This window comes from Crocodylus siamensis, chromosome 11, assembly GCF_052110815.1.
Source record: "Crocodylus siamensis isolate JL-2025a chromosome 11, ASM5211081v1, whole genome shotgun sequence".
NCBI classification, from domain to species: domain Eukaryota; kingdom Metazoa; phylum Chordata; order Crocodylia; family Crocodylidae; genus Crocodylus; species Crocodylus siamensis.
In genome coordinates this window covers 64,995,934-65,023,741 of record NC_143405.1, presented here as the reverse complement: position 1 = coordinate 65,023,741, position 27,808 = coordinate 64,995,934, and the positions used below count along the sequence as shown (strand labels likewise).

General features: G+C 40.5%; 1 protein-coding gene across 11 annotated transcripts in view; it reads right to left on the bottom strand.

Moving 5' to 3' along the window:
- Positions 1-27,808, bottom strand: part of FHIT (fragile histidine triad diadenosine triphosphatase) — a 772,226-nt gene that overhangs the window by 674,867 nt on the left and 69,551 nt on the right. Inside the window, exon 1 of one of the 11 annotated variants that reach the window (XM_090022423.1) lies at positions 25,556-25,612. The exons of 9 other annotated variants lie outside the window; for them this stretch is intronic. In XM_090022423.1, coding sequence (XP_089878549.1) covers positions 25,556-25,565 — 10 coding nt within the window. In that variant the 5' untranslated portion in view covers positions 25,566-25,612. Of the gene's footprint in view, positions 1-25,555; positions 25,613-27,808 lie in introns of those variants that run through there. One more of the 11 variants, XM_090022432.1, reaches the window with a different exon arrangement.

Genomic DNA, 27,808 nt, shown 5'->3' with positions numbered 1-27,808 from the left:
GTGAAAATGCACTGCCTTGAACAACAGGAATGTGAAGTGAAGACTTTGAGGGGTGGGAGAAGGGGAAGAGGTGCAGGGAGAGAAATTAGATCAAGGGGCCTGAGATTCAGAAAGATTAATGGAGAAGGCAAGTCATGCGGGATTCTGGGAGTAGTTTATTTAATCACATATTCACAATTGCCTCATATTGCCTTATTACACACAGCCATGAGTCCTTTATTTCTTAGACACATAAGACTGTGCTGCTTCTGACTGGATAAAACTGATCTTCAACATTTCAGCATTAAAACAGCGCAACTTGCCTTTAATCCTCTCATAAAAATTGCTCACATGACAACAATGTACCCAGGTAAGAGGCAATGTCTGCCACAGATATACATTTATTTTAAAAGTACGCATCTATTTTAATAACAAGGAAAAGCCACAGTTTTGGTTTTTTTAACTTGGGAACAAAATGTGTTCCCTCTTGATATTTTCAAGCATTTTTTTCTGGCAAGTATATACCTGTTCACTTCTCTATATCTGGGGGGGGGGATGAAATCTCTTCAGGGACTTGTTGCCAAAAAGTTGAGACTCTCAAAGGCTACATTAATCAAGCAAGATCTGTGCTTTCAACACTTCACAACTTTCACACTGCAAAAAAAATGTCAAGAGAGAATAAAAAAATGTACTCTTCTCAGGAATCTTGAAGCCTGCTAAGAGATATTTGTAGGGAAAATCTACAAAATATGATGTTCGCAGATAAAACAATTTCCCCATGTCACATTGGCTCAAAGAACAAAATGGTCCCTGGAAGTCTGACTTGGTGGTCAGCTGTCAAAGTGAAATTTAATTTAGCACTAACAATAGACAAGATCTGTCAGTGTAAGTACTCAATACAAAATCTGAAGAAGTCTCTGAACGAAATGGGCTTAATGTAAGTTGCATCTACAATAAAAATCAAGCTCTAACAAGCCAGCTACAGACATACTGCACTGCAGATAAATTATGAAAACCACCGTGCAGTTTGTCTTTTTAAAATGATTTTTCTCTTCCCTTCGTACACTGTTACTGAAGGTACTGTTGCTTTTCCAAAAATACCCAACTGCTTAGCTGGTCCTAAGCATTTGTTAACTTGCCCGCAGACGGGGCTGCCTTCTCACTATTGTGATGCTTCTTTTGTCTGCTCCGTGCAGGAAGCGGCTAGAGGGGGCCTGGAGAATCTCCTCTCTTTTGCTGGATTCTACTTGATATTTTTTTATATTCAATTACAGCTCAGTAACTAAAAGCTAAATACATTTCCGAATTGGTCGCCCAGCTGTCTTTCAAGCCTTGGGGAGCGCTTCAATTACATTTTTAGGAAAACAATCGTTTTTACATTGAATGTAGATTAGCGATTTATGCCTTTTGCCCGAAGACTATGGCTCTTAGATATCCCTTATCTTTATGTCTGAGCCTCGCTAGTCTCTTTTCCCCAGGCTATAGTGCACCCTGACAAAGCACATGTGGCCCTGCCGTGCCTTAAAGCCCTGCATGAAAAATACTCAGCTTTAAAGGAATGTGTACCCATCTCAGTTTCCTGTGACACTTCTGCAAGGTGCACGGGGACACTCCAAAGGAGGGGAATTTGGCAAACCGCGCCCCTTGGGGCCTTCACAACAAGGATAAGTGTGAAAATGGATTCGATTCAAAAGTATAAATCTCCTTTTGGGTGAAAATCAGCTTACTGGCTCATCAGACATGAAAAGGATGTCTGCAGGTAGTTGATCAACAGGTAGATGTTATTCTAGTCAATGGGAATTATCAGAAAGGATTTGAGAGGATATTGAGACAGAAGGATAATTGAGCCTGTCAAACATTCTTTCCTTTCAATTAAACCAAAGATAACACTCAAACATCTTTTGAATCAATTTCCATTCTCCTTTCTGCTTGCTCACCCTCTCTCAGTAGGTCTACTTCCAGATAAATATAAATAATTCAGCCCTATTGGAGCATTTAAAAACCTGAAAAGAATCAGCAGGGAAATTTTTTTTTTTTTTTTTTTTTTTACATGAATTGCAGTCTACTCTTCACACAGGAGCAACAGAACTGGAGGTTCACATTAGCAGGAGCCTTTGAGATTTACAGGCTTTTTATTTTTTCTGAGTGTGGAGGGCATAGGGTTTTCTCCTTCAAGCACCGTCACCGCACTGAGCACATGGCTCCCCCTTAACACTTGAGATTTCAACAGGAAAAGTCTAACAAAGCCACTGCTTGAGACTGCCATTCTTTTCATTTAAAGCCAAAATTGTCTTTTTACCAATGGCACAGTATAGTTACATGTTTATTGTGCCTTCTTAATAATGTCACGTTTGCTCGGTTTAAAACGTGGGGGGAGCAGGGGGCTTCTGCAAAGCCTCATAGTAATACTATGCATTAGATAACAATATTTTACCCCAAGAGAAGTAGTTCTAGTGCACTCTGCCAATGTAATGCAATGTTAGATAGATAGATACACACACACACACACACACACACATATATACATCTATATATACATACATACACACATACACATACACAACCGCGTGCGTGTGTGTGTGTATTATTTCTCTCTCAAGTCAAATAATATTCTGGAGTCAGTGCCGACAAATCTACTTTATTCCTGCTTCCAAGTAGACAAAAAAGCTGTCATTTCATGTTCCTTTTAAGTCAGTAAGTCTATTACGCTATGTTCATTAATATATAAAGTATGTCTGTATTAAAAGAATTTATATATTTATATAATTTACATATCAGACAGCAAAAATAACATATGTAAAGGTGTCAATTTCTCAATCAACAGGAATAAAAGCTGCTGTATAAATGAAAAACAAGTATTTTTGAGAGCAATAGGCTGAAGAACAGTGTGGACAATGGTAATGCATATTTGGTACTTGAGAATTGTAAATATTCTTTCGTAAAGTGGGCATCAGCTTTGCAATGTTTCAAAATAAACTCTTCGGTGAACGGAAGGTAACAAAAAAGGAATGCACAGAATATTGCACAGGAAGAAAAAAAATGGCATGATAATTATTAACAACCACATTTCAATATAAAAAGGATGCCGTTTGAGAAAGGCAGCATTCTTCAGCATGCTCTCGGTGCAATGTCTCTTAGAACCGCACCATTCAGTAAATGTTGGAGAGACAAGAGACAGGTCTCTCCCTTCACTGGTGTTTTGAAAAGCATCTATGCTTATACAAAGGAGAAACTAATGTTAAAAAAATGACCCTAAGCAAAAGTAAGTTATTAGCCAACAGCATTGCAGGGGAACATCAATCCTTCATCAGCCCACAGCCACACGGTGCTAATCACCAGTCTGCGGATTGGGGTTTCCAGCATGGTCTTTTTTTCTCTTATTAATTTAGAGCTGCCAGAGGTTAGCAATCCATCGCTTGGTCCAGCAAAACGATGCAAGTACTTGTTCACTTGAGGTTAGATAGCTGGCTAATGGCTAAGTACTTTCCTGTATCAGGAATCACAATGCTCCTGACCTTGCAGGATTGAGCAGAAACAGTTGAAAATTATCTAAGTGAAGTTCTTCCATTGAAAAGCTATTCTGCTGAAATCAAATCATTCTGAGGAATATGTTAATTTCAGCAAAAATGTCATTTTAGGAAAAATAATGGGGGGAAAAACAATTGCATTAAAAAGATTATTTTCTATCTTGGAAGGGAGCGTTTTAATTTCAGATGAAGAGACATGTTGAAGTTCTTTTACTTTGTAAGTTTGGAAAACTTTTTAAAAGTCTGAATCAAATGAAATATTTCAATGTTATAGAAACAAAATATTTCAACTGATCTCAAAGGAATTGTGTGTAGGATGAATTTTCACAGTTTCCTGATTTTATTCCAATTAAGAATGAAAACAAGTTTTGAAATATCAGAATTTCCCATGGAATAGAAATCCTGAGTTTTGACTACATTGAGAATCTCAGGTTACCTAAGATACAGCCTCATCTGCTGGGAGGTCGCTTGCCTTCTGCAGCTCTGCTCCTCCGAATACCAGAATTAATTCTCTTCGGGTTAAATCATTCAGGGTGAAATTTTGGAGTCAGTGAAGGGAGTGGCATAACTCCCACTGATTTCAACTGGACCGGCGTGCAGCCCAGCATGAGCAAAGGGCTAAGCTTCCAAGACCGTGGAAAACCTGGGGAGTTTACTTCTGTAAGGGCAGGACGTACAACACATTTTCTTCCAATTGCAACACTCACTTCTTCAACCTTTCAGACAGGGTAACATAAAGAAACATTACCGCAATTTATTTTTTCAATTTAAAAACCAAACACTAGAAAAAAAGGCAAATCTTCCATCTAGGGAAAGAGTAGAAAGAAAGCTGTGTGCAATGGTCATTAGCCATTTTGTGTATTGTTTTAACTTCGAAAGACGCTTAAATGTCACACTGATGGGTATGATACAATAACACATCCAGAACACAGCTCTAAAATCACACACAAAATGATAACTCACAAATAGTGCTGTATCTTGCTCCAACTCCACTAATAATTGTCAACAGAATAGCTACAACAGTCCACTCTATTCTAGCAATGATTATTAAACACCCGAAAAACATACATTTTTTCTCCATGAGTTAGCCAGACGGTACACTATCATTTTCAAAGGCACTATTATAAAGCTATAAAAACTCAGTATTACAAGCTTCTTCTTGGTTTATTTCCATCAATTCACTGTGCAAAGCCTGAAAACTTTAGTCCACTTAGAGCAAAGTCTTTTGTTTTGTTTTTGACTTACAGCATAAGTTTGATTGTATGGTATAGTAGCTGCCTCTATGCAAACTCTGAAAATCTAATTTATTTCCTGGGTTACAGTTTTCAAGGCTGGTGCTTTTTTATGTTAGATATTGGAAATGCCTGGCAAATTATATTGATTTATTGTGACTAACCACACAGGACGTACGTATCACTGTCTACAGAAATGAACCTATTAAATGATTTAACCAATCCTATTCCTGAAATTAAAAGGAGGCATACTTCACTGATTATGATCGAGCATAATTGTTGAATTAGTATATTAAAGGTCTCATATAGCACCATCAGTTTAGTTAGTCACAAAACACTAAGTCAAGATGACTTCCTGTTTCATACTGAATTTATGCATCGTTTCAATGTCAACATCACGAAAAAACAGCTTTGAAAAATAGCGGGTTGGTATATAATTAAAAGTTACCTGCTTCTGTTATATGAACAGTACAGTATACACCCCATAGTTGGGGCAAAAGTTGTAGAACTCAAAATAAAATAATACTCCTGGTCTGAATCTTGTTTCCGTAACACATATATGCTGCATTGGGCCTCCATTAGCAGTGTTCATAATGCACCCAAAGAGCAACATATTCCCAAACTTGCCAGTCCATAAAGCTGTTGCTTCAAATCCATACACCATTGCTTGATCTTTTATTCACAGAAGGGAGAAGACTTGCCGAGGTGGGAAAGAAACAAGAGTGGCAGTACGAGCAAATTCCTTCTCCTTTGGGGGGTCAGACTGTCGATACGTGCCCACTGTCCTCCACTCCTAATAGAAAAGGGCACCTACATAACTGAACACCACCTCTGGGTATGGCCAAACGTATCGTACAATTGGAGCCATTTCAAAAGGGGAGCCAAGAATACAACAGCAATTACGTACGCACAAGCTGGGAAAAATATAGGTATAGCAAACAGCTGCAACTTTCGCACTGCTTCATCCGAGGTGAAATGTAGTAGCTTTGCTATGTTCCATTTGCTCTCAGCTTGTGAATGCATAACCGCTCATACCTTGCAAGTGCTGTGCGCTCCTGATCAGCAGCTCTCCTTGTGAAATGTCCCCCTTCTCAACCGGCTCCAAATGTACCTTTTGTCTGTGCTCTTGAGTAATCGCCTCCCTGGAGGACTCTTAATAGCTTTCAAATGGAGATGCCACCCAGCAGAGTGGCTGCAACCACTTCCCCACCAACCGTGCCCCATAGAGGAGCTTCCACTTACGGACACGAAACCTCCACTTCTACACCCCTGCTTGCTCACCCCCCAGCCCTGCCCACACACCATCCTGGACACCAAAAAGAGGATCAGGCTCTCTTTGAAACCTCTCCATGCCTTTTAAAAACCTTAGACCCATCATGTAAACTTGCTCAGTAATCCTTGGGAGGGGCGGGGAATTAAAACCAGCTGGATTCTCCAGGATCAGCTACGCTCTGTGCATGTGGGACCAAATACACTTTTTAAACTGCCTGTTAGGGAACCATGAATCAGAAAATATTACTTGCATATTAATTGCTATCTTAACTGTTGTTAAATAGTAAGAAGATTCTGCACTGATCCGCACAAAGATTAACAGCAGAGACAGAGCTCGCACAAAAGGACTCGGAATAATTAAGGACTACCACCACAAATCTCCAGCAATACAAGGAATGTGAACAAGATTTAAACTCCACCCTAAGGGAGCAATTGGAAGATATTTATTCCATAGATGGATGATGTGGATACAACAGAGTGGAACAGATTTATGAGATTTTACCTTGGGTTTCTTTCCAAGTCTGGATGTAGTTGACTGTCACAGATACACAAGAAGGGAGGATTATGTATACAAATGCACATTCCTAAGTTGATTTGGCAAGTCATACTGCACTGTGGTAATGCATAAACATATGTGATATTTCAAAAAAGTTAGGAAAATACAACACAGCATTCAAACTACTTCTACAAAAGAAAAGCCTGTGTTGTACAAGCCAGAGTCATGTTACCCAAACAATTAATGAAAACTGTGAATAAAAAATGAATTATTAGAGTTATTTTCTACAAAGTCATACAAAGGAGTTAAGATTGTTGCAAAAAAGAGCTGCTCAGACTTAAGAGGGTTGTTGTCTTCATGGAACATTTCTTTGAGATCATTTTAAGCAGAAAAAGACAATCTTCTCCCCCAGCAAACTCACTTTGTCTACAAGTTTTGATAACACCAGATGTTTGCTAATGCTGTACAAACAGAAGTCATTAAAATTTATTGCTGTGAAAACCAGACACCTTTTCAGAATCTGCATTAATATGCAAAGACACAAGATGTGACCTGTATTCACCCAGCAACAAGCGCCAAACTTCTACTGGAAAATTCAAACAACTCCAATTAGACTGAGCACGAATCCTAATTAGACCTGGACATGGGCCAAAATTACTACACTCTGTCCCCATCATGTGTAAAAAGGGTAACAATTTGTGTACAGTAGTTTAGTACTATTTGCAGAGGGCAGTTTTCTAGTGAACTGGACTCGACTTACACCGGACTCGCTGGGCAGCATGAAAGAGTGCTCCTCACTGCCAGTACCTCCAGCGTCTGACAGCTACTGGTTCCAGAGAAAGGTGCAAAAACCCTGCTCTGGGATAGCCTTTGCACACAGCGTTTCTTCCCTAGTCCCATGCAGTAGAGACTGGCTTATACAGCAAGGCATAAGGGATGGGGAAGGAATGCAAGAAGTCTTCCCTGCCTCTTTCATGTACCCCAGTTTAAAGGAAGTAATTCTTATCACCTAAAGTGAAAAGGAGTGCCCTCTCTCTCTGCTTCCCCCCAAAAATACAACTGGCCTTAAACAAAAGGAAACGTCATGCTTCTAGCAATCGTCCACCCAACACCAGACAGACCAAGCCTTGAGGGGCCTATCCTAATGGCGAGCTTTTCGTCTCTCTCCTGGAAAGAAAGCTCAAGGTGAAATTATGTCTCCTACAGAACCACTCCTCCTGGAGAAATATAGGTCCATCTTACCCATTCCTCAGGGCTGCGAATGAATATTGCATCTACGGCAACATCAACATAGAACCAAGACTTAAAAATAAGAATCCGTGCCCCTCTGCCCTGTGTTCTGACCACCCATTGCACCAAGCCAAGTCTGTAGGAGGACCTGTATCATGGCCAACAACAGTTCAACCAGTCTAGGTTCAGAAACCAGCGTTATCTCAACTGCTGGTCACACCTCAGACAGAGTGCAAGTACGCTTGGGAAAGGACACCAGCGCAAGCTGCAGCCACTATTCGTAATTCTGATCGTAGAGAGACAGGCACAATGATCTGAGCACTGAAAGCTGCAACAAAACCATCAGCCAAGTTCCAACTTTATCTCTGTAGTAAAATATAAAAAGGTCACCTTTAGTGAATTAAATTAAATGGACAATAAATCAAGCAGAAAAGCTGCACACCCATGGTGAGTTGGCTCACTGTTTATTGTATGCAATAGAATACAGGAAAAAATCTACACACTTCATTACTCACTCAGAACTTTGTACTTTTTAGTCCAACAAAAAGCCTTTCACCAATGCATAGTTCTGGTGACATCTGTGATATTTCTAAAATTATATCAGTAAAATAAAGAACAAGATTAGCTACTAAGGAATTGTTACCAAAAAAATAAATAAAATCAAGAGCATTTATTTGGTGGATCATGTTCTACGTGGTCAGTTTTATTTTAATTTTATTTTTTTAGGCTCATTTGATCAAAATGGTCTTCAGTATATGGAAGCATCAGAATCTTCTTTGGTAAAGACCTACCACTTAATGCAATGCTATATATGCACAGGTGGGGTCCTCACACTGAACGCTATCCTTATCCTAACCAACAGCCAACTGAAGATGAAGACAGAAAAAGCTGCTGCTTTTATAGATATCTATATCTACAGCTAGATAGACAGACAGATAGATAGGATATTCGGTATCTTCCTCTGCAGTTGTCATTGTTGGGTGCTGAGAAATCAGCCATAACCCTTTCTCTCTCTTCCCTTCTCCAAATCATTTTTATATTTTCTACTTAGTGGTTAAAAAAAAAACCCTAACACTGACATTCTTTACTCCTTATTAAGAGCCCAGAACCTATTATCTGATTTTAATGGCTACCTACCATGTGAACATAAAAATTCAGATGACACTGCAGCTCCCCAAATGAGAAGTGCATGTTTCCTTCACAGTGAACCACAGACAAGGACCTTTTCCTACGGGATCGGCATGGGAGCAGTACGGCTGGGAGCTATACAGCACTCTGGCTGGACAGTGCAGCATGAGTCATTTTTAATTCTCTTTCTATGATATAGGACATGCGCTCAGTAAGAAAATGCACTTTAAAGCATTAGCCCATCTGAATTCAAGCCTTTTAACTGTTTCTTTTAGAGGTGACGTTCCGGCCGCCCCAGGAAACTACACTCGCTTTAAGGAGTGTGGGACACACAGGGCAAACTGACCAACAATGAGCTAGCGGTCTGAGCACCGAAACAGGATTCGGGCCACTGCCTCCGGTGACTTTCTCAGTGACCTCAGGCACATGAGTAGGGCCAGCTGGACCTCTGAGGTACTGGTCCACCGCACACCATCCCAGGTGAATCTCTCGGCGTCATCGCGTCTTGGGGAAACACAATACCCCCTGACACATCTACACGAGCCAGGTCAGGCTGCTCCCCTTTGATAGCTTCTATTTTTAACTTCCCCATTAGAAGAAAAGAGAGTAAAATTGTGGCTAGCTCCCAGGCAGGGTTAATTCCTTACCCGTTCTTTCCATACTTTGTGCATGCAATCAAAGCAAGATTTTTTTCCCCTTCTTTGAAAGAAAGTTATGTTCTCTCAGCTTTACTCAGAAAAAAAAATCCTGCTAAATTCTAATTCTGGAAGGGCTAAAGGATCAGGACAAAACCAAACAGACTGAGAAGAGGAATTCAGACACTAAGGGCAACAGCAGCTGTTATCCATCAAAATCCACAACACAATCCATGATGGTATTTCAGTCAAGTGAGGATTTAAAATACTTTGGTGAAGGGTAGTGGGTATGTACACTATCGGTCCTTGCAACAAATTCTAACTGTACAACTTCACCATCCACTTTTTTTTTTTTTAATGTTCTCAGTTTGTCATTGCAAAATCTACAGAAAATCTCAAATAGACCCTCTGCATCTCCCCTGTACTTACAATAAGCTAGCCGTAGCCTCTAAAGTGCCAGGCCAGTTTTTGCCAAAGCAAGAAAAGAAAACCAGCAAGAGCTAGTATTACCATTTGTCTTTCTGTCATGACAAACCAAGATCCTGGCTGTGTTACGCTAGGCACGGTCCATATACACAGGAAGAAATAGTATATGCATCCCAAAGAGCTGACAGTCTCACCAGGCAAGACACAGACTGAAGGAAAGACATTTGTATTATCCTCAGTTAACAGATGAGAGCTGAAGATCAAAGGGCACAATCTGCAAAACTGCCTAAGTGATGCGGGCAACTAAATCTCATTGATTCTCAATAGGGCTTCTGCTCTTGAGTTACTTAAGCACGACCAAAAGTGTTGTTGAAAGATGAAACAACTTCCTCACGGGCATATGGGAATTTGCTGGCAGAGCCAGGAGTGGAGCTAGGAGTCGGGTTCTCTCAAACCCAAATCCGTTGAGTTAACCGCAAGACTTCTCCCTCCCATCCCTCCTCGGGGCTGCAGCAGTATTTGTGGTTCCAATTATCCTCCACGGGCTGGCCAGGAAATGTGGATTCCCTTCTTCCTGCCCTCTGGGAAACCTGTTATTTCCAGCCTTCCCACTCAGGCTGGGAGCAGGAGCCATAACTTAACTATACGTTCCCATTTCTGTAAGAGCCGAATCTTTCGCGGATTTGGATTCCAGGAGGTAGGCAAGGCAAGGTGTCATCTCAGGAGAAATTTTACTGCTGCTGATTTAAAAGCCTTTTGAACACACACAGGGTTTAAAATGGAACCAATAAAACAACTTTAATTGTCAGAGTACAGTGGGCAAGCCATAAGTCCAAAAATCAATCTATTTTTGTTAAGGGCTTAACAGTACAGCTCAGGTCGTTTCAAACACCCTTTTTTTTCCACAGGAAACAGAATTTACTGATTTAAACTTGGGAAGAAAATTAGTGCTAGAGCATTCCTCTGCTAGCAGATCCAAGAAAAAAGTGCAAAATAAGCAGTTTCTAACCTCAGTAGGTCCAAACGTTGTATTTTAAAGTTATGTAGTAGTTCTGAATAGTCAAGGCAACGGTTAGAAAATCTAGCTGAACAAGGTGGTGTCAGACCCTGACTAGAAATCCACTAAATCACAAGGCCATAGTCACAAAGCCAAACTAGGCATGACTTAGACACCTAAAAGAAACCAGCACTGAATTTTCAGCAGGTAGGAATAGAAGCAGATAGTGCAGATGACAGATGAACACTGGTGCTATACACTAAAAATCTTCCAGTGATATTCTTCTGAAAAATACTGTACCTGCATTAGATTGGAAAATCCTCCCCAGCATGCAGGCAAATCTTTAAGTACTTATAACAATGGTTTTGTGTTTATAAAAAAGGTTTTAGACGCACTCCACCATGAAGCATTATTAAAACCTGTTGAGAAACTATGCAAGTTTCTCTATTAGAAAAAGACAATATCTCATAAGAAATGTACAGCACTTGCTTTGATATACATAAACAACAGGAATTTCCAAAGGGCAAACTAAAGGTGACATACTATAGCGAGGGCTACTCAAAAAGCAAAAATGAAATTTAAACCTATTTAGCCCTTTTTATCACTAGAAATAGTTTCCTAATATAAGACAATAATATTATTAGCATAGCACATAGAACCAGAGGCACAAAGGTCCTTTAATTATTAAAAGGGCCTAACTTTGCAATCCTAACATTGAACTTGAAATCTATTTTGCCTTTTACTCAAAGCATCTTTCTTCGCGTGTCCCGAGGATGGACTTGCTCAGGCCCTATGAAGCAAACACCCTCCCTTCCAGGTAAAGGACTTGTCCAACCTTTTGAGGTCCCTACAACTATTTATAAAAGCTGATAAATATAAACGCATAATGAGAGAAAAACATTTAAAAATACAAGGCACCGCTAAGGAAAAAACCTATTTTGTTGTTGTTGTTTTGTTTTGTATTTGTGACGAAACTGAACGAGAGACAGACAGGAAGACGAGAAAAGCAGCATCAAAAGGAAATGATAACTGGAATCTCCCCCAGGGAAAACGTGTCTTACGGATCCATCCAGAAGAGTGAGGAACGGTTAGGAAGTTCACGCACGCACCAAAAAAACCCAGCACACAAGAGAACCCAGATATGAAGTGATGTACAGAATGCACCTGTCGAGCACAGATATTGAAAAGTTCTGAAGCACATAACAGAAGTGACAACTACAATATAGCTAAAGAAACAAAGATGTACAAAGGGAGGAAAAACCATGCTTCTGCAAGTTAAAAAAAAAATCTTTAAAAAAGTTGCTTGAAGTTGTTACTGGAAGTTTGCTGGTTTGGACAAGGATAGACTAGGACTGATCAAGCATGCAGCTTCTCTGACTACTCAGGAAATTAGCAGAGTAGGGCAAAGGAGGGCACAAGCTGAAGGAGAAGAATTACTAGAAGGGAGTCAGCAATCTGAGCAAAAACAATTTGAAAGAAACAATTAGAACCTGGAACAGGTCCCAAATCAATAAATAGAGGTTAGGGTAGGGCACAGAGTATGATGGCCATGTAATGAAAACTAAATTCCAGATAATTCAGCACTGGGAACATAGACAGCCTTTTGGGATGCAAGTTGATGGCTAAAAGGATGTCCACAACCAACCCCACCAAAAGATGCAACATGAACCTGTTCTCACGTTTCTGACATACCGCAGGGTGCCAAGCCCACCAAGAGGAGCGGAGGGTGCTCAGTGCTACTGCAAGGTATGCAGCATCTAACAAAATGGGGCTTTATGTGATTAAGGACTTCATGTCCTTGGTTCAGTTGTTCTATATAGGCCTGATCCGAAGCCCGCTGGACTCAACAGAAAGACTCCTAGAGCTAAAGGTCAGGTGTGCAGAAAATGTTTTCTCTCTTCTGTACAGATTAAATCAAGTTGGTAGCCAATTTTCAGTGAAGTTATGTGCCAGGCATTTTTTGCACTACAAAATGGTATGGGGAGGACTTCCTGGTAAATACTCAGTGCATTGTAATGGGAATTGAATATGCCATTCTCATTAGCATTAATGGAACCTAAGACTACACTTCAAGTGCACCAGTTCAGAGCTGAATAACTGCAATTTGGTAATGCATTTATAATTAAGTAACATCAACTCAATTTATAATCTTTAAGAATTCGTTTTTCTTAAAATTGAAAGAATCAGTAATTTAATGCAATAGGCTGCACAGAAGATTGCAATCCAACGATAATTAATGCAAAAATTAAAAGCCTCCATAGCTGTGAATCAAATGATTATTCTATATACATGATAAACTTATCTGCCGTGGTGTGTAAGTCCTAAAAGGAGGGATGTTACCATCACCAAAAAACCATCAGTACCCATAGCACTGCCTCTTGGAGGCCTTTTCTTCTGCCAGGGTTCAAGGTGCTGGGCTTCTGTCCCAACCCTCCCACACGGCCTCCTTCCATGGGAAAGGGGGACTATACCTCCCAGTCCTGTAGGGAGCTGTACAAACTTGTGTGCTATACCTACCAGTACCAACTATGATTTAATCCAAGACCTTCCAATCAAGTGATAGCCATCCCCTGGGGAAGGCAATGTCAGGGTGTCAGCCAGTCAGTAGAAGGCCTCGGCAGGGGTTTTTGGGATAGATTTCTGTTTCTCCCTGTAAATCAGGGAGAGAAAAAAAATTTCTGAGAACTGGTTCTTTACAACTGGCAAAAGGGAAGAATGAGTCTATCACATCCACAGACACAGAGAAAACTTCCATTAACTTTGGTGGGGCAAGCATTTCACCCAGGGGTTTTCGGTCGGGAAGTAGAAACTTGGACTTTATGAGACAGTTAATGAATGGGAACCTTGTTTTCAGCCCTCAGTTTGAACACCTGGGTATAAATTCTCCTCTAAAATCTCTTTAAATTCTAGGCTACAAATTTCTATTTTTCTGAAAGACCTCAGCAACTGCAGTATGTCTTTAAAGTCTTGGTCCTATCACACTTCATTCAGACTTTTCCTATGGCCAAGAGTGAACTCTAGGATATTATGCAAGAAGCTGGAAGTGAACTGCCAGTGGCTTGGGAATTTTCTGAAGTCAGAAACGTCACTGTCACCACCAGATACGCCCTTCCCCGAGACCTGCTCCAAAAGAGTTAGCTGATCTCCCATCCAGTTAGCTATGTACATGACAGCCCCAAAGAGCCATATGCTGTTTTGTTTTTATATCAAAATCATCATTCAAAGACATATTGCTTTCTTGAAGTAACAAGAATTTCCCTGCATCTGCGAGGAATAAGGTTGGATGCACATCCAAACCACATGGGGAGGTGAACAGCCCTAAATTCCCTATTTGTCCTTGAGCAACTTGTAGTGTGGACAACATACAAGGAAAATTTCCCCAAAGGCCCCAATTAAATTCACTACAACAGAGCATACCAGTACGCTTAACTCATTTTTCTCTGCCACAGATATTTCTACACTTTCCAAGGTCTGCTTGAAGGTTTAATGAATATTTTTTAAATATAAAACACTTCAGCAAAGATCCTTGCTAAGCGAGAGTTGATCTATCAGCAAGTCAGCAGCACCCGTCACAACAGATGAGTACCCAGTTCCCTACTTCAATTTTTTTTTCTTAAGTTTGTGTATTGATCTAAACTTTGTACTCCATCTTCAGCCCCCTCCCAGGCAAGAGATACGGTGATATCTCAGAGGTAAGAGTGACGCACAGACTGTATTGCCAAAATAATGTCACTTGCACATTACTGAAAGGTTGATGCTCCTTCTCTAAATGAAGATGCAGGTCGAAAAGGGGTCAATGTTAAGCGGGTGTTGGGAACAGGTGGCCAGGCACCACACATTTCATTCACATTGTGACTATCCAGGAAGGAAGTCTGGAGCGCTCTGCTGCATTTAGACAGGAGGGGAAACACAAACAATGCCGTGGGTAGCAAGGCCAAGTTTAGTGCCTAAGGAAAAGAAAGCCCCGGCTTCCTGGTGCCCCAGCAGCGAGGTTGTAACCAGCACTGGTCCTGCATCAAGGAAGGTGTTGCTGGAGCTGCCGGTTTACGGAACTGGACCTCCAATACAAAGATCATTTGAAGGGAACTGAAAGTGATACCGTCACCTAGTTTATGAAGCTTTACCTGTAAACCTACAGGTAAAAGGGAAGGATAAGGACCACATCCTCCTCTTCAGGTCAGCATTACTTCTTCACTATGGCCTACATTTCATTTGCTTTGCTTTTCAACTATTCCATGAGCATTTCTTTGATTTCCAAGGAAACTTTATAATAAAGAGATGCATGCTGCAACTGGCTGTCAGAGAGCAAAAAGTGGAAGTCCTCAGATATTCAGCACGGGGAGCCAGTGCTCTGCTTCCTAGCAGGGTCCTCCTCCTGCCTGTCCTAACAGAGAGACCAGGAACCCACCTGCTTTGACAGCCTGAGGAGGAGACCTAAGCAGGCTCCTAACTTGATGACTAGGGTAGCTTCACATGTCTATCTAGGACCCCTGACGGAAGTTCATTTAAATGCATGATGGGATCTGATCCCCAATCCCACATGTGCACGGCAGGATGCATGGTTCTGAGATCAAGAATCAGTTCCCAGTTGCATCGCATTTGCCAGTGCTGGGGAGCCTGGGATCCTGATCTTGGGCACTCTCTGCACCAGCTAGTTGAAAACCAGATGCCTGACAATCGGCTCAAAGGGGGATCGCGCGGGAGTCTGGAGCCAGCCCCAGCGGGGTCCCTGCCAGGCTGACGATCAATGGATTGTCGGCTGGGTCCGGAACCGGCCCCGGAGCAGTCTTGGACCTGGCAGGTCAGAGCTGCTCAGTGGAGATTTTAAAGCCCCCAGCAAGGAGCCCAAAGACCCCCTCCACAGGGAGCCCGTTTCCCTGCGCTGGTACCCTGGCCAGAGCTGCCTGGAGCAGGGTTTAAAGTCCCAGCGTAGGGGAGCAGAAGCTAGGGGAAGTAGAGGCATTCCCCCGCCAAGGACTTTAAACCCCATGCCATGCAGCTGTAGCTGCTCTCCGTTTCCTCCATGCCAGGCTTCCTGGCCAGAGCTGCCCAGCACAGGGTTTATAGTCACCAGTGTTGCTGGGGGGTGGGCAGCCTCTGCTTCCCCACACTGGGATGGCCAGCCAGTGCTGCTCCAGATAGGGTTAGCCAAAGGGTTCCTGTGCCCTGCAAACTGGGAGCCTCTGCTTTCCTCCAATGGGCAGACTGCCTGGCACAGGGTCTAAAGTCCCAGGCAAGGGAAGCTCTTTGGCTTCCCTTCAACGGGACCAAAAATCAGCAGATTCTCAGCCACTGGCCACACATTAAATTTAAAGCGCCATACAAACAAGCCATAAAAATATTCTACATTATTTGTAGAACATTTTTATGTCTCCTTCCTCGTTTTATAGCTCCTTAAATTGGGTGCATGTGTAGCACCCTTCCTCATTATGGCACAATTAACATGTTGAGCATGGCATAAATGTCATGTGTAGAGGTGGTCTAAATTCCGTCAAGAAGGTAACTTATGACTAGTTGGGCCAGCTCAGAAACTCCACAGGCTGTTTTGGCAGATATAAAATTAGGTCACATTTCTTACACGTGTAACAAGGGCAGCAATGTCTTACTCTTCCACACGTGGGCCTTTCGGTCTTTATTGACCAAATATTAGATGTGGTGTCAGCAATCCAAAAATGACATGCTATGTTATTCAGTCCTATTCTATGTTGAAACAACTATGCAGACCTACGGATAAATATTATGAGGATTGCATGAGAAAAAAAACGGAAACAAACATTAAAGTAATAGGCACTAAACAGTCTATTTAAAATTTAATTTTTTCTTTTTACATGTTTATGTTGTTTTCAGTTTCTTACAACTGACTTAAATAAATTCAGCTTAAAATCTATAATGCCTTTATTAAAACTACCGTACATAATGGCAACCACTTTAAATGTAGTTACAGCTGTTCTCTACATTACTGTAGAATGAAGTGTGAGAAAATAAAAAGTAATCTGAGCTTTCAGAGGAAAATGGAATTTAATAACCTTATGCAAATCATGCTTAATCTAATTGGTAGGAAGAATACTTAGGAGAAGCTCCATACAAACTTTAAGAGTGATTCCATTTGACTAGTTCTGATTTATTTGGATGATGCACCACAGTACTGACAAAATACTTTCAATCCCACTACAGGGTACAGTGAACAATAAGCAGCTCGCTCAAATGTTCTCCCCCAGTACCACTTGGATATCTTGCTCTTTTATACAATATACACACAGCATTACACTTAACAGAAGGAAAAAGCTCTGATACAAAATGTAAAACTGGAAGAGGCTTCCAGGTACTCCCCTGTTATGACATGGAAACCCATCTTGCAATGGGCAGGCTTTTAGGAGAACAGTGATAAGGGAAAGCTTGTGGATGACCATGCAAAATAATCAGGAATGTTACAGGAAGCAAAAACCGGGTAAGTTTTACAGATGTATTTTACCTTTCCTAGAATGAAACCCAATCACTCAGAACAGAAGATGGGAGTTCTCAAGCACTCAAGAAAATCTTGGCAAAGCAGAACAGTAAAACTTCTATTACTCAACCAGCCAATGATACTTAAAAGTTATTTTAGATATATCTTGGTCAGAGCAGAAGCAAGTTGTCTGCTGAAGATAAAGGAAAATAATCGGTACAGTGACTCTGGGGAGGGTCTGAATGATTGAGGGTTTATGAAACTTTTAAGACAAGACGACACTGAGCCGTTTCACTACTTCCCCCCCTTTTCTTTTGAATTACTGGAGCTGCCAGCATTTGATGGTTTAGTTTAAATTTGCTTGGCAATACATTTGTGTTACTGCCAAGATATATGTTGTATGCGGGTCTCTTGTCTTTCTTTCAAGCCTGGTTTACCAGGTGGCAGGTAAAGCACTTTATCTATTTTTCTTGTTCCAGAAGCTTTTCTTTTTAGATTATTTAGTGGCACAAAGGATTTATCTCCTTCCTCTCCACTTCCTCTAAACTAACCATGAACCATCTGAAATTTTAGCTTTTGCTATTGATGTTCTTCAATTATTGTGTGATTTCTTTTAGGGAAAAAAATATAATTAGCCAATGCTTACATTATATTTTTCTAAGGCCCCTGGCAGACATTCAGGTAAAGGCCCCATGGGATCTGATGCACTATCCCAAAAACTGCTTCGTGCGGTGCCACAAGTGCACAGCAGGAGGTGTGACTGTGGGATCGGGGATTAGATCCCCATCTCACCCTATTGCCAGTGAAGGGGGGACCTGAGACCAGGCTCCCCCTGCACCAGCAATTAGGAAGCCAGTCAGCTGATCCCTGTTCCCAGCTTCCCCGAGTGACCTGCACTCATAGGCTCCAGGGCACAGCAGAGCCCTGGACTCCAATGCACCCTGGAGGCTGGCAGCCCTGATCAGCCTGACCCCGTGTGCAGTTTAAGGCACAATGGGAACCAGCCACAAAGTTATTACACGTGTTTTATGCAGTACCTTTGTGGCTTATCCCTTGTTTTACCATGCCATTCATTGCATTAATGTACAGCCGGGTTACTTCTTAAGACATGATTAACTGGTTAAGTTAGCAGTATTAAAGGACCAGATTTGGGCATTTAAATTATGGATGAACACACATACAGTTTGTGTGTGTACAGCCACAAATAATCAGCCAACTGCAGCTAGGTCTGCTCTTGCTCTGATGCAATTCAGTGAAAAAACTGCCAATAGCTTCAGTGGCATAGGACTGAGTCTTATGCAAAATATTAGGATTGGATAAGTGCTTTCCCACATTGACATCCCAACTAAAAGGCTATCCTTTTGTACACTAAAGTGGGAAGGAATATACACTAAAGTTTCATCCATAAGAGGTTGTCCCAGTCTATTATAATTTCATTATATAACAACGCCACTTTGCTCCCTATCCCATCTTAGGTTCCCATGAGCAGAACCCACTGCCACCTGCACAACGAAGCTCTTGTAGACTGTGCATGCTTCACATTTTTTAAAGTTTCATTTTCATTCACATGTGAACAGAAATAAATTTCAAAAACCTAAAAGTTTTTCACAAAACAGAATTCTTGTTTTCCAGTCAGCCCTAGTACAAAATCCTGCTGGCTTGATGCCATTATGAGGGTGATGGGCAGCATGTATGCCTGTCTCCCCAGAAAATATAAAGACAGAGAAATGCTTTCATGATGGTACATATGGAGTTGCTTCAGGTTCTGCCTGTCACCACGTTGTGAGAAAAACATTTTATCTGAAATCTTAAAATGTCTTAAAAGATAAGTCTCCAAGTTAAATTTCCAATTAGAAACCTACTCTAGAGGGCACTAAGTTCAGTACTGTCAGACCTATGCAGTAAATTACAAAATGATACATAAGGAGTTAGAAGAACATAATTCCCTTCAACGTGTTAATGAAAATAGATGTTCAGTTCCTATTGATGGTTTGAAAAATATTTGCCTTCTGTCTCTGGCTTCAATTCCAAGACAGTATCCCATTGATTTAACTGAGTTGTCCTTTATGGCTGAACTGCATATCACCAGCCCAACTGCAAAGCCTGACACTGCATACTCATTATTCAGTTTTCACAAACCTTAATCCTATATGGACAACATAATATGTCAGGATTCATCATGTGATATTCTTTATTTTGTCCTTTTGTGAATTGAGTAAAAAAAAAAAATACAGCAAGAAGGTAATGCAATAAAGATAATATGCCTACCTCTTCACTTCAAGGATTTTTTCATTTATATTTCTTAGCCAAATCCATACTGCTATAACTTAATAATCAAAACTGTCTAATGCAACATATTAAGGATCAAGTCCTCTGAGGCAAGCAGACACTACAGAAGCACCCAAGTCAACAGAGCCAGTGCATACAGTAACACAGCTCTCACCATTCGCCCTAAGGCCAGGAGACCTCAAGAGCAAGGGCAGTCAAATAAAAGTACAAGGTGATAGCTCTGCAACACCGATGCTCCAAGCCCCAAATGGGAGAGGACTCTACATCACCCAAAGTCAACAGCTAAGCAAATCTGTTCAGTGGAGGAGAAGCAACGTGAAATCATTTCAGAATTTCTTCATTCCCCTTAATTAGAAAACACAAATATGCCCTGTTTCTTGTGAGATTCTTCCTTTTTTTTTTTTTTTACATTTGAATATTCTGTACTCAAGAAAAAGACGACCCTGAAGGGCCTGCCTGGCCTTATTCCTTTGTGTCAATACTGCTGCACTTCCAGTTAACAGCATGACTGTAATGAGAAGCCATTTGAATAATGGAGACTGAAGCAGAAGAAGTTATAAGGACACAATGCAGAAATTGCCACAGTTTATCAACATCACTGGCATCTATCTCTTCATTATTTCTTTAAGCAGGGTCAAAGTACTTAAAGTGATGCTGTAAATACTGACTAAAGCAACGCTGTTGTTTATTATTTATTTGGCACATGGTATTTGTAACAAACAAGATATGTTTCCTATGCATGGGTTATTAGGCACAAGAGCATAATTGATACTAACCCAACTTTCAGGCTCCAGTAACTTTTTCGTGCTGCTTATACATGTAATCTTTTTTAAAACACAAGCAGGATGTTGCAAACAGAAAGCAAAAATAAATTCATTGAAAGTCATACACCTGCTATCACTGGCCTGCCAGAGAAGTAGAGACCTATAGTAATACAATTATCTCACAGAACCTGAACGAGAAAAATGGCAATATACATTTCAACTGTCTCCTGACTTCAGAGAGGGTCCTTTTCAGAAGCAAAACAACTGAAATTGGAATCTTACCCCACTGTGTGTTTTGAAAGTTCAGTGCAATGGGTTTGCATGTCTGCTAAGCTGATTCAGTAAACAGAGCAGCCACATGAAAAAAAAGAATATTAGTCTTGGATTTAGATAAAATACTCATTGTAAAAACAAACAACGTCCATATAAGTGACAGGACAGGCTCAAGTAAGAGAGACATGCAATAATCTTAAATATTTTCTGAATTACGCAAGGTTCATGACTGGGAAAAATAGGAAATCCCTGTTCAGTTATTGAGCTAAGTCAAATCTCAAACTGTTACTTCCAATGCGGAGTAGAAACCAGTTTAAGTGATCAGAAACTGGTTTAAACCCTTAACACAAAAGTTCAGTGCACATAAGCCAGTTTCATAATGCCTGAAACTGGTTTAAGATAAACCTAATTGAAGGTACTATCAGACTTAACTGATTTAGGCCAAACCAGTTACGAAACTTCTGATTTAACTTCAGTTCAAGTTAAATCACAGTTCCCCAGCATCCCACCATGCTTTGCAGTCCTGGGCTGGGCTGTGCTGTCTGTTCCAGAGAACAGGGCTCACCTTGCCTCTCTGCTCCCTAGCCAGAGCAGTGAACCCTGGATCACTCGCCCCCCCAGGCAAAACCCGGCTTGGATCTGGGGCCAGGGAGGGGGGTTAAACTCACCTTTCCCCCGAGTACAGAGCTGCCCTGCTTTGCTACACTTAGTGCTGGCTGCAACAGTGGACTACAAATCCCAGAGGCATGTTGAAGCAGGAAGAGGAAGTGACAAGTAGCCCTGAGAGTCCTGCTGCTGAGACTGTGGACTGCAAATCCCAGAAACCTTGGGGCAGCAGGAAAAGTGAGCAAGCACGCCTCTCGGGCTTTCTTGAATTTTGTTTCCAGTTGATAGTTTTTCAGAGAAAGAACTATTCTTGTTCAAGTTTTTATAAATTCAGTGTTTCTACCTCCCCCCCACCCCACCGCACCATCTCCTCCACCCGGGCAGAGCACAGGCTAGGGCCTGGCCCCGTCCCCTCTGCTCCAGCAAGGAGAGAGAAAAGCTGTGGAGGGTGTCTCTTCCCTCCCCTTTGGCACTGGCTAGCAGGCTAATTAGACAACCAGTCGCAAATCTTTTTTCAGCAACCCTGTAACAAAGTACAAGTGACAAGGAAAGCTACAGATGCAGTTCACAATGAGTCAAATAAAAAAGCCAACTCTGGGCCAAATTTGGTTCAAATTCTGGAGATAGAAACAAGCCCCTTCCCTGCAGGTATTCACCTCAAAGTGCATCTGGTGCTTCTGTTTCAGTATTCTGAATGCACGTTTTTAAAGAGAGATTCACCAAGAGAAGTTGAACAAATATGCCTCAAATAATAAAAAGGAAATACCATTAAGGTATTTTAAATTTATATGAAAAGACAAACACATTTGTTTTCAGGGGCTTATAAATGGAAAGATACCTTGGATTTTGTTCTCTTTCACTCCAACGCAGTTCCAAAACTGCAGTGCCAAGCCACCACCGCAAAACTGGTCACAAAAACCCTACTCTTGCATAGTTAGAGGTCCCTGAATAGTCTTTAGCTGACTGATCTGTGCCATCAGCAACATGTTTTGCTTTTAAACAATTATTTACTCATCAGCACTTTTAAAAAACCCCTATACATCAAAATACAATAAAAGAGAGTAACAATGAAAACAAAATATGCCTATTCAAAACAAGTTCACATATAATTATATTATTAATAAATCTGTCATGCATGGAATTGAAACAACTGTCTGAGATGAATTATTTTTATATCCTGCACCAAGTGCACAGATTTTCAACTCTGCTGACATTTGAGTACATTAGCAAATAAAGTTATTCTAAAAGAAAAGCAGCAGGGAGATCTGAAAGTTTATTTTATACAAATTTATCCAAAAAACAAAACAAAACTCATGAGTGTAGCGTCACACGAATTGCTCATTTTGTCACTTAACTCCCAGTTCTGCTAACACTTATGCACATGCTTAACTCTGGATGTGTGAGTAATTCCACTGGGTTCAATGTGTTTACAGGATTGGGATTTGACTGTATTTTACCATTCTTAACCCCTTGTCCTTGCCAATGCAAATTACTCACCCTCCTTTTCAACTGCCTGAAATTTAAGATTAAATTTTAAGTGGGTTAAAAAAAATCTCTTAAGAAAAGTGAGGGAAAGAAAAATGTATTGTCTTTGTTATGAGTTCTTGAAGTATGAGTTAAAAAGACGGTGTGGAAAGTAATAATGTGAGCTTTAAAAAGTTGGGGAAAATCAATTACTGTTTTTAATAAGCAGCAATAGTATTTTGTGCTTTGAAAAGAAAAATTATCCCAGGGCCAAAATAGGAGTTCAATATTACTATGCATTAATGAGTGTATTTACATATAATTTTCTAAAATTTATGTACAGCATAAACTCCAAATAAAATTTAATACCAAAAGGGTTTAACAAAAAAATAATTAAATTTCCCTTTGATCAAACTGAATTCTCATTGTACACTACCACAGGTAATTCATTCCATGCACAAGGAAGTTATGAAATTTACAATCCCATTTTTTTAAACACAGATGTGGTGATTAGATAACATTTCATACAGAGAAAAAGGATTTGCCTTACACCTCCAGATAGCTGGGAATTAGAAAGTTTGAGAAAGTTATGTCTTTGCTTCAAAGTGACAACTTCAGTGATCAGGGAGAAGGCATGCTTTTCTACATAACTGCTGTTCCTCAGAGGAGAAAGAAACACCAGAAGTGACATCTTGCTGTCTGCAATATCCACAAAGCCAGTTGCTCATTTCAAGTCAGCATGAGACAGTAACCTCTCAAGAGACTACCAGCCCTCACTGCTGTCAGGTAAAAAGCTATCCACTACCATATTGCATTGTATAGCAACTCAAATGTAAAGGGAAATTCTCCTAATTCACGTGTATCCGCCTGTCTCCATTTTTTATTTCCAAAAGGGAGGCAAAAATAATCTACTTTTTAATCTCTGGAGTTGCATTTCCATGTTGGAAGGCTTGTTCCTAAAAATAAACTCAGAAATACCTGTTGCTGCATCAGGGAATATTATTCAACAAAATCTTCTACTGTATCAAGTGTACCATACCCCTGCAAACTGTACGTGGCTGTAGGCGCCAGGGTCAGCCTGGGAATGCCAGAAAAGAGGTTCCCCTCCTGCATTGAAATTCAAAGCACTTGATGTTTGCACGCATCCAAATGCCCCACGTCTTGCCTAAGTGCTTCCAGGCCAAGGCCCAGAGCCTCACACTGCACCAACACTGACCTTGACCTGAAAAAGAGAAAGCTCCTGACCACCACACCTTTGCCACGTGAACACTTACCTCTAGTTTTTGGCCATCGGCGTATCTTGGAACAGAATTAATTATAATTAAGCTATTTGTGTGATGACCAACAGAAAATGCTGCTACCAAGTCCAAGGAAGCAGCTGCACCCCTTCCTCCCCTCGTTGGTGGCGAGTAGAAGTGGTAAGATGAAAGCCAGCTGAAGCCTTGGGCACAGGCTAAGAGTTTCAGTTCAGGACAGATCAAAAGGTTGCACCTACATGTCAACTCAACAGGAGAGTTATGGAAGAACGTACTTCCGTTTTGACAAGGAGCCTGAAGATAAGACTTTTTCAAACGAGCTCCTCTGTCAACTTAAATCCTCGAAAGAATTAATTCAGCCAATATTATAAAATATAAGCTCAGTAAAACTGGATTCGTGGTTTATGCTAAATCAGTGACTCAGGCGTGAAACTAGACAGTTGATCCTCAGAGAACCTAAGGGCAGAGAAGCCGCATGGGAACTGCTACATTTTTAGAGGAGGGAAAACAAGGGTTTTATATTTCTGCTTTCTGTTTCAACATCTCCATTTGTATCCTGTTGGAAGCACTTTTCTGTCACTCAGAATCTGTCAAACTTTCAATATGTTTCTCAATTTAAGCAAAGGAAAAGGCATTAAAGTTTACAGTTGATAAAAAACACTCCAGAAGAACATCCTAAATGAGAATAATTCTTTAAATTGATCATATAAAGGCAAGACATAACAGCTGTCATTAACTGGGCTACTTGTTTTGCAGTAAGGAAGTTATAAAATTGGCACTGGGCTAAACTTAATATGAAGAGAGAGTTATATAACTTTTTATATACAAATCCTTATTGACATTTAAATAACTCAGAAACACAGCAAAGAACTTTTTTGTCCATCTTAAATATATTATTTCATCAATCTTTTGTGCAAGTATTACCATTACAGGTGGCATTAAACTATAAAGCTGTTGTTTCATCTCATTTCATAAGGTAAAAGTTCATTAAAGCATAGAGGGAATATAATTTTCTTACTTTTTCATACCAAGATAAATTATTTTACTGAAAACATTCAAAATGCTCTTTCTGGGAAAATCATTAGCTTCATAGTGCAGCCACTTTGCAATTGTTTCTGTTGCTAAGAGCATGAAGAAGTCCCATCCAAACCATTCCTTGAGGATTTACCTGAGGGTACTAGCCACTCTCTCACACAGAGGTCTCTTTTCCTCTTCTATTTCCAATAGTTATAAGCTGGCACACTTAGCAGCATGTCTTTGTAGAGTATGGACCAATTGTCAACCAATAGATAAAAACAGAAGAAAACTGCTGTAGACCCAAATAATTAAGCACAGTCTCAAACCTGAAAAATCTTTACAAGAGCATTAGATTATCGATAATGCAGGTAAAATTAACACTGACAATTAGAAAAGTATTTGACACGGTCTAAAACCCATTTCATTTCATCCTCTGTTAAATAGGTTTGCCAAACTTTGCTGTGCAGATAGCTCATCATCGGAGACAACACTCTGCCGAGACACAGGTTCAAAACCCACCTGTAAGCATAGGACTTTAACCCGTTCCCATCTGATGGTTAGGAAGGCCCCACTCTTGCAAACAGCAGTTTGTTCAGCATTACAAAGAGAGTAGTCCCATGTGATCCAGTGCTGTGCGGAGCCAGCAATATCTGGAGTAGGCCAGCGAGACCTGCTGTAACAGTAAGCAAGGCTTATTAATACCTTATCCCTTTAGAGGCATGAAACTTCCTCTTACCAATACAGTATTACTCATGCAAATAAAGTTAAGCATTCACATGAGTCTTCACAGAATAGGGCTTTAGGTTTTTTTTCCCATTTGAAGGCTATTGTTAAATAGATCTTCCTACTGGCTGCTAGATTCTTACACCCCTGGGTATAAATATAGTCAAAAGTCATATGCTTCTCACCGCATAATTTTCACTGTACACATAACACTACCTACTCCTTAGATAGCTATTTTCACTTGTAGTGCTCAGAGCACTTGACAAAACAAGATTTTAATGTATGTTGCGATGCAAATATTGAAGCTAAACCAGAGCCGAACCAATGGCCAAACACCAAGAGAAAAGAAACCCTTCTTGCTATGACGCGGTATTTCTTCTGTGTGCACAGGGAGGAACGTGCTCCGGGGTGACACATTACAATTGTCCCAGCCCTTTTCAACATGACAAAGCACACGCTACATAAAATTCCCAAGGTCTACCAATAATACGAGTTCTGTCCTTCTTGTTACTTATAAATTACCCCTTCAACCTGCCATTTGAGTAGCTGATCCTTCCCAGCATCCTCACATTGCCCAGAAATTACAGAAAATAATAATCTTCTCTTGCACATCATTTCTAATCTATACAAAACTCAAGATCTCTTCTACTTTATTAAATGACCTGGATTTCTTTTCTGTTGAACACATTTTTACATTTTATAATACTTTTTGTAAAAACATTTAATAAATCGCTAGATGACAGCAGAATGAATGTATTAAACAAAACATACCTATCCATGTGAAGATGTGTAGGAAAAAACGTCTGTGTTATGAGGGCTCTCCAGGCACATGATAACAAAACAAGGACAACTGGAGTAAGGAGAAACCCGGGGAGAAAACAATTCTTAGGATCTTTTACCATGTGCTCGCTCAACACTCAGAGTTGGGTGCTCAGGTAAAATACATTATTATCTTGCATTAGGAAACCTTGTCTATCAGGACCAAGGGGTTAATACCAACTACGTAAAGTACGCTGTTAACCTCTGGAGGTTTATACAACAAATTGCAAAATGGTAAAAAAAAAAAAAACAATCATAAAATTATATCTACAAAGAAGAGACTGAGGCCGCTGACAAATGTTAAACAGAAAGGCGTCATGGGATCTGATGCAGGATCCCAACAACTGTGCTTCCCGCCGTGCCACATGTCACACTTTTCATTGACTGAATGTGTGGCCAGGTCACTACTTAAGATTTGATTAACCAGTTAATCATGCCTTAAGTGCCAAGTCAAATCAGGAGGGCCCAAGTCATGCAGAAGGATGAAATAAAACAGTGGGATCTGCCCATGACGACCATGCTCTCAGCTGAACAATTATTTCTAAAATGACTGCTCCACGGACATCATTCTACATCAACAGATACTGCAACAGCTATTCATAAGCTACGCAGAGGAAACACTGTAATTGAAATCTCTGTCAAAGATTTCAAGATAAATGCTGAGCATATTTCATGTGTTCAATTTTAGGAGTTCTTGGTACTTTATATTCACACACACACACTACATTCAGAGATGAAGGCTAACACCACAGTGGTAGGAAACATTTACACTAGTAGGTCAGCAAAGAAATGAAGTCATATAGCAACTAGATAATAAACGATACTGGAATACGTAGGACCAACAATGAGCCAGTGAATCCCAGAGAATACGTGCAAAGACTCCAAGTTCCCTCAAAAATTGCTGAAAGTCACTCCAAAGCTCAAAATTTGCATCAAAGATTTTCCAAAGATGACATGTAGCCCAGACATTTGGCATAATTTTATACCAGCTTGGTGGATGAGCTGCATTTACACCGATCTTATAGTGTATTTGTGAGAGAGTACTTATGCTAAGCAAGGCCTAGCATTAGAAATAATGCACTAAAACTCCCAGAATGCTTCAAGGAGGTTGAGGAGTCAGCGACTGACATTCTGTTAATCACTTTCTGACCCTTAGATGAAAATGCTGACCTTCTGACCTTTGAACAATGATAAAAATAACAGGCACACCGCTTATATTGTTAAGAATAG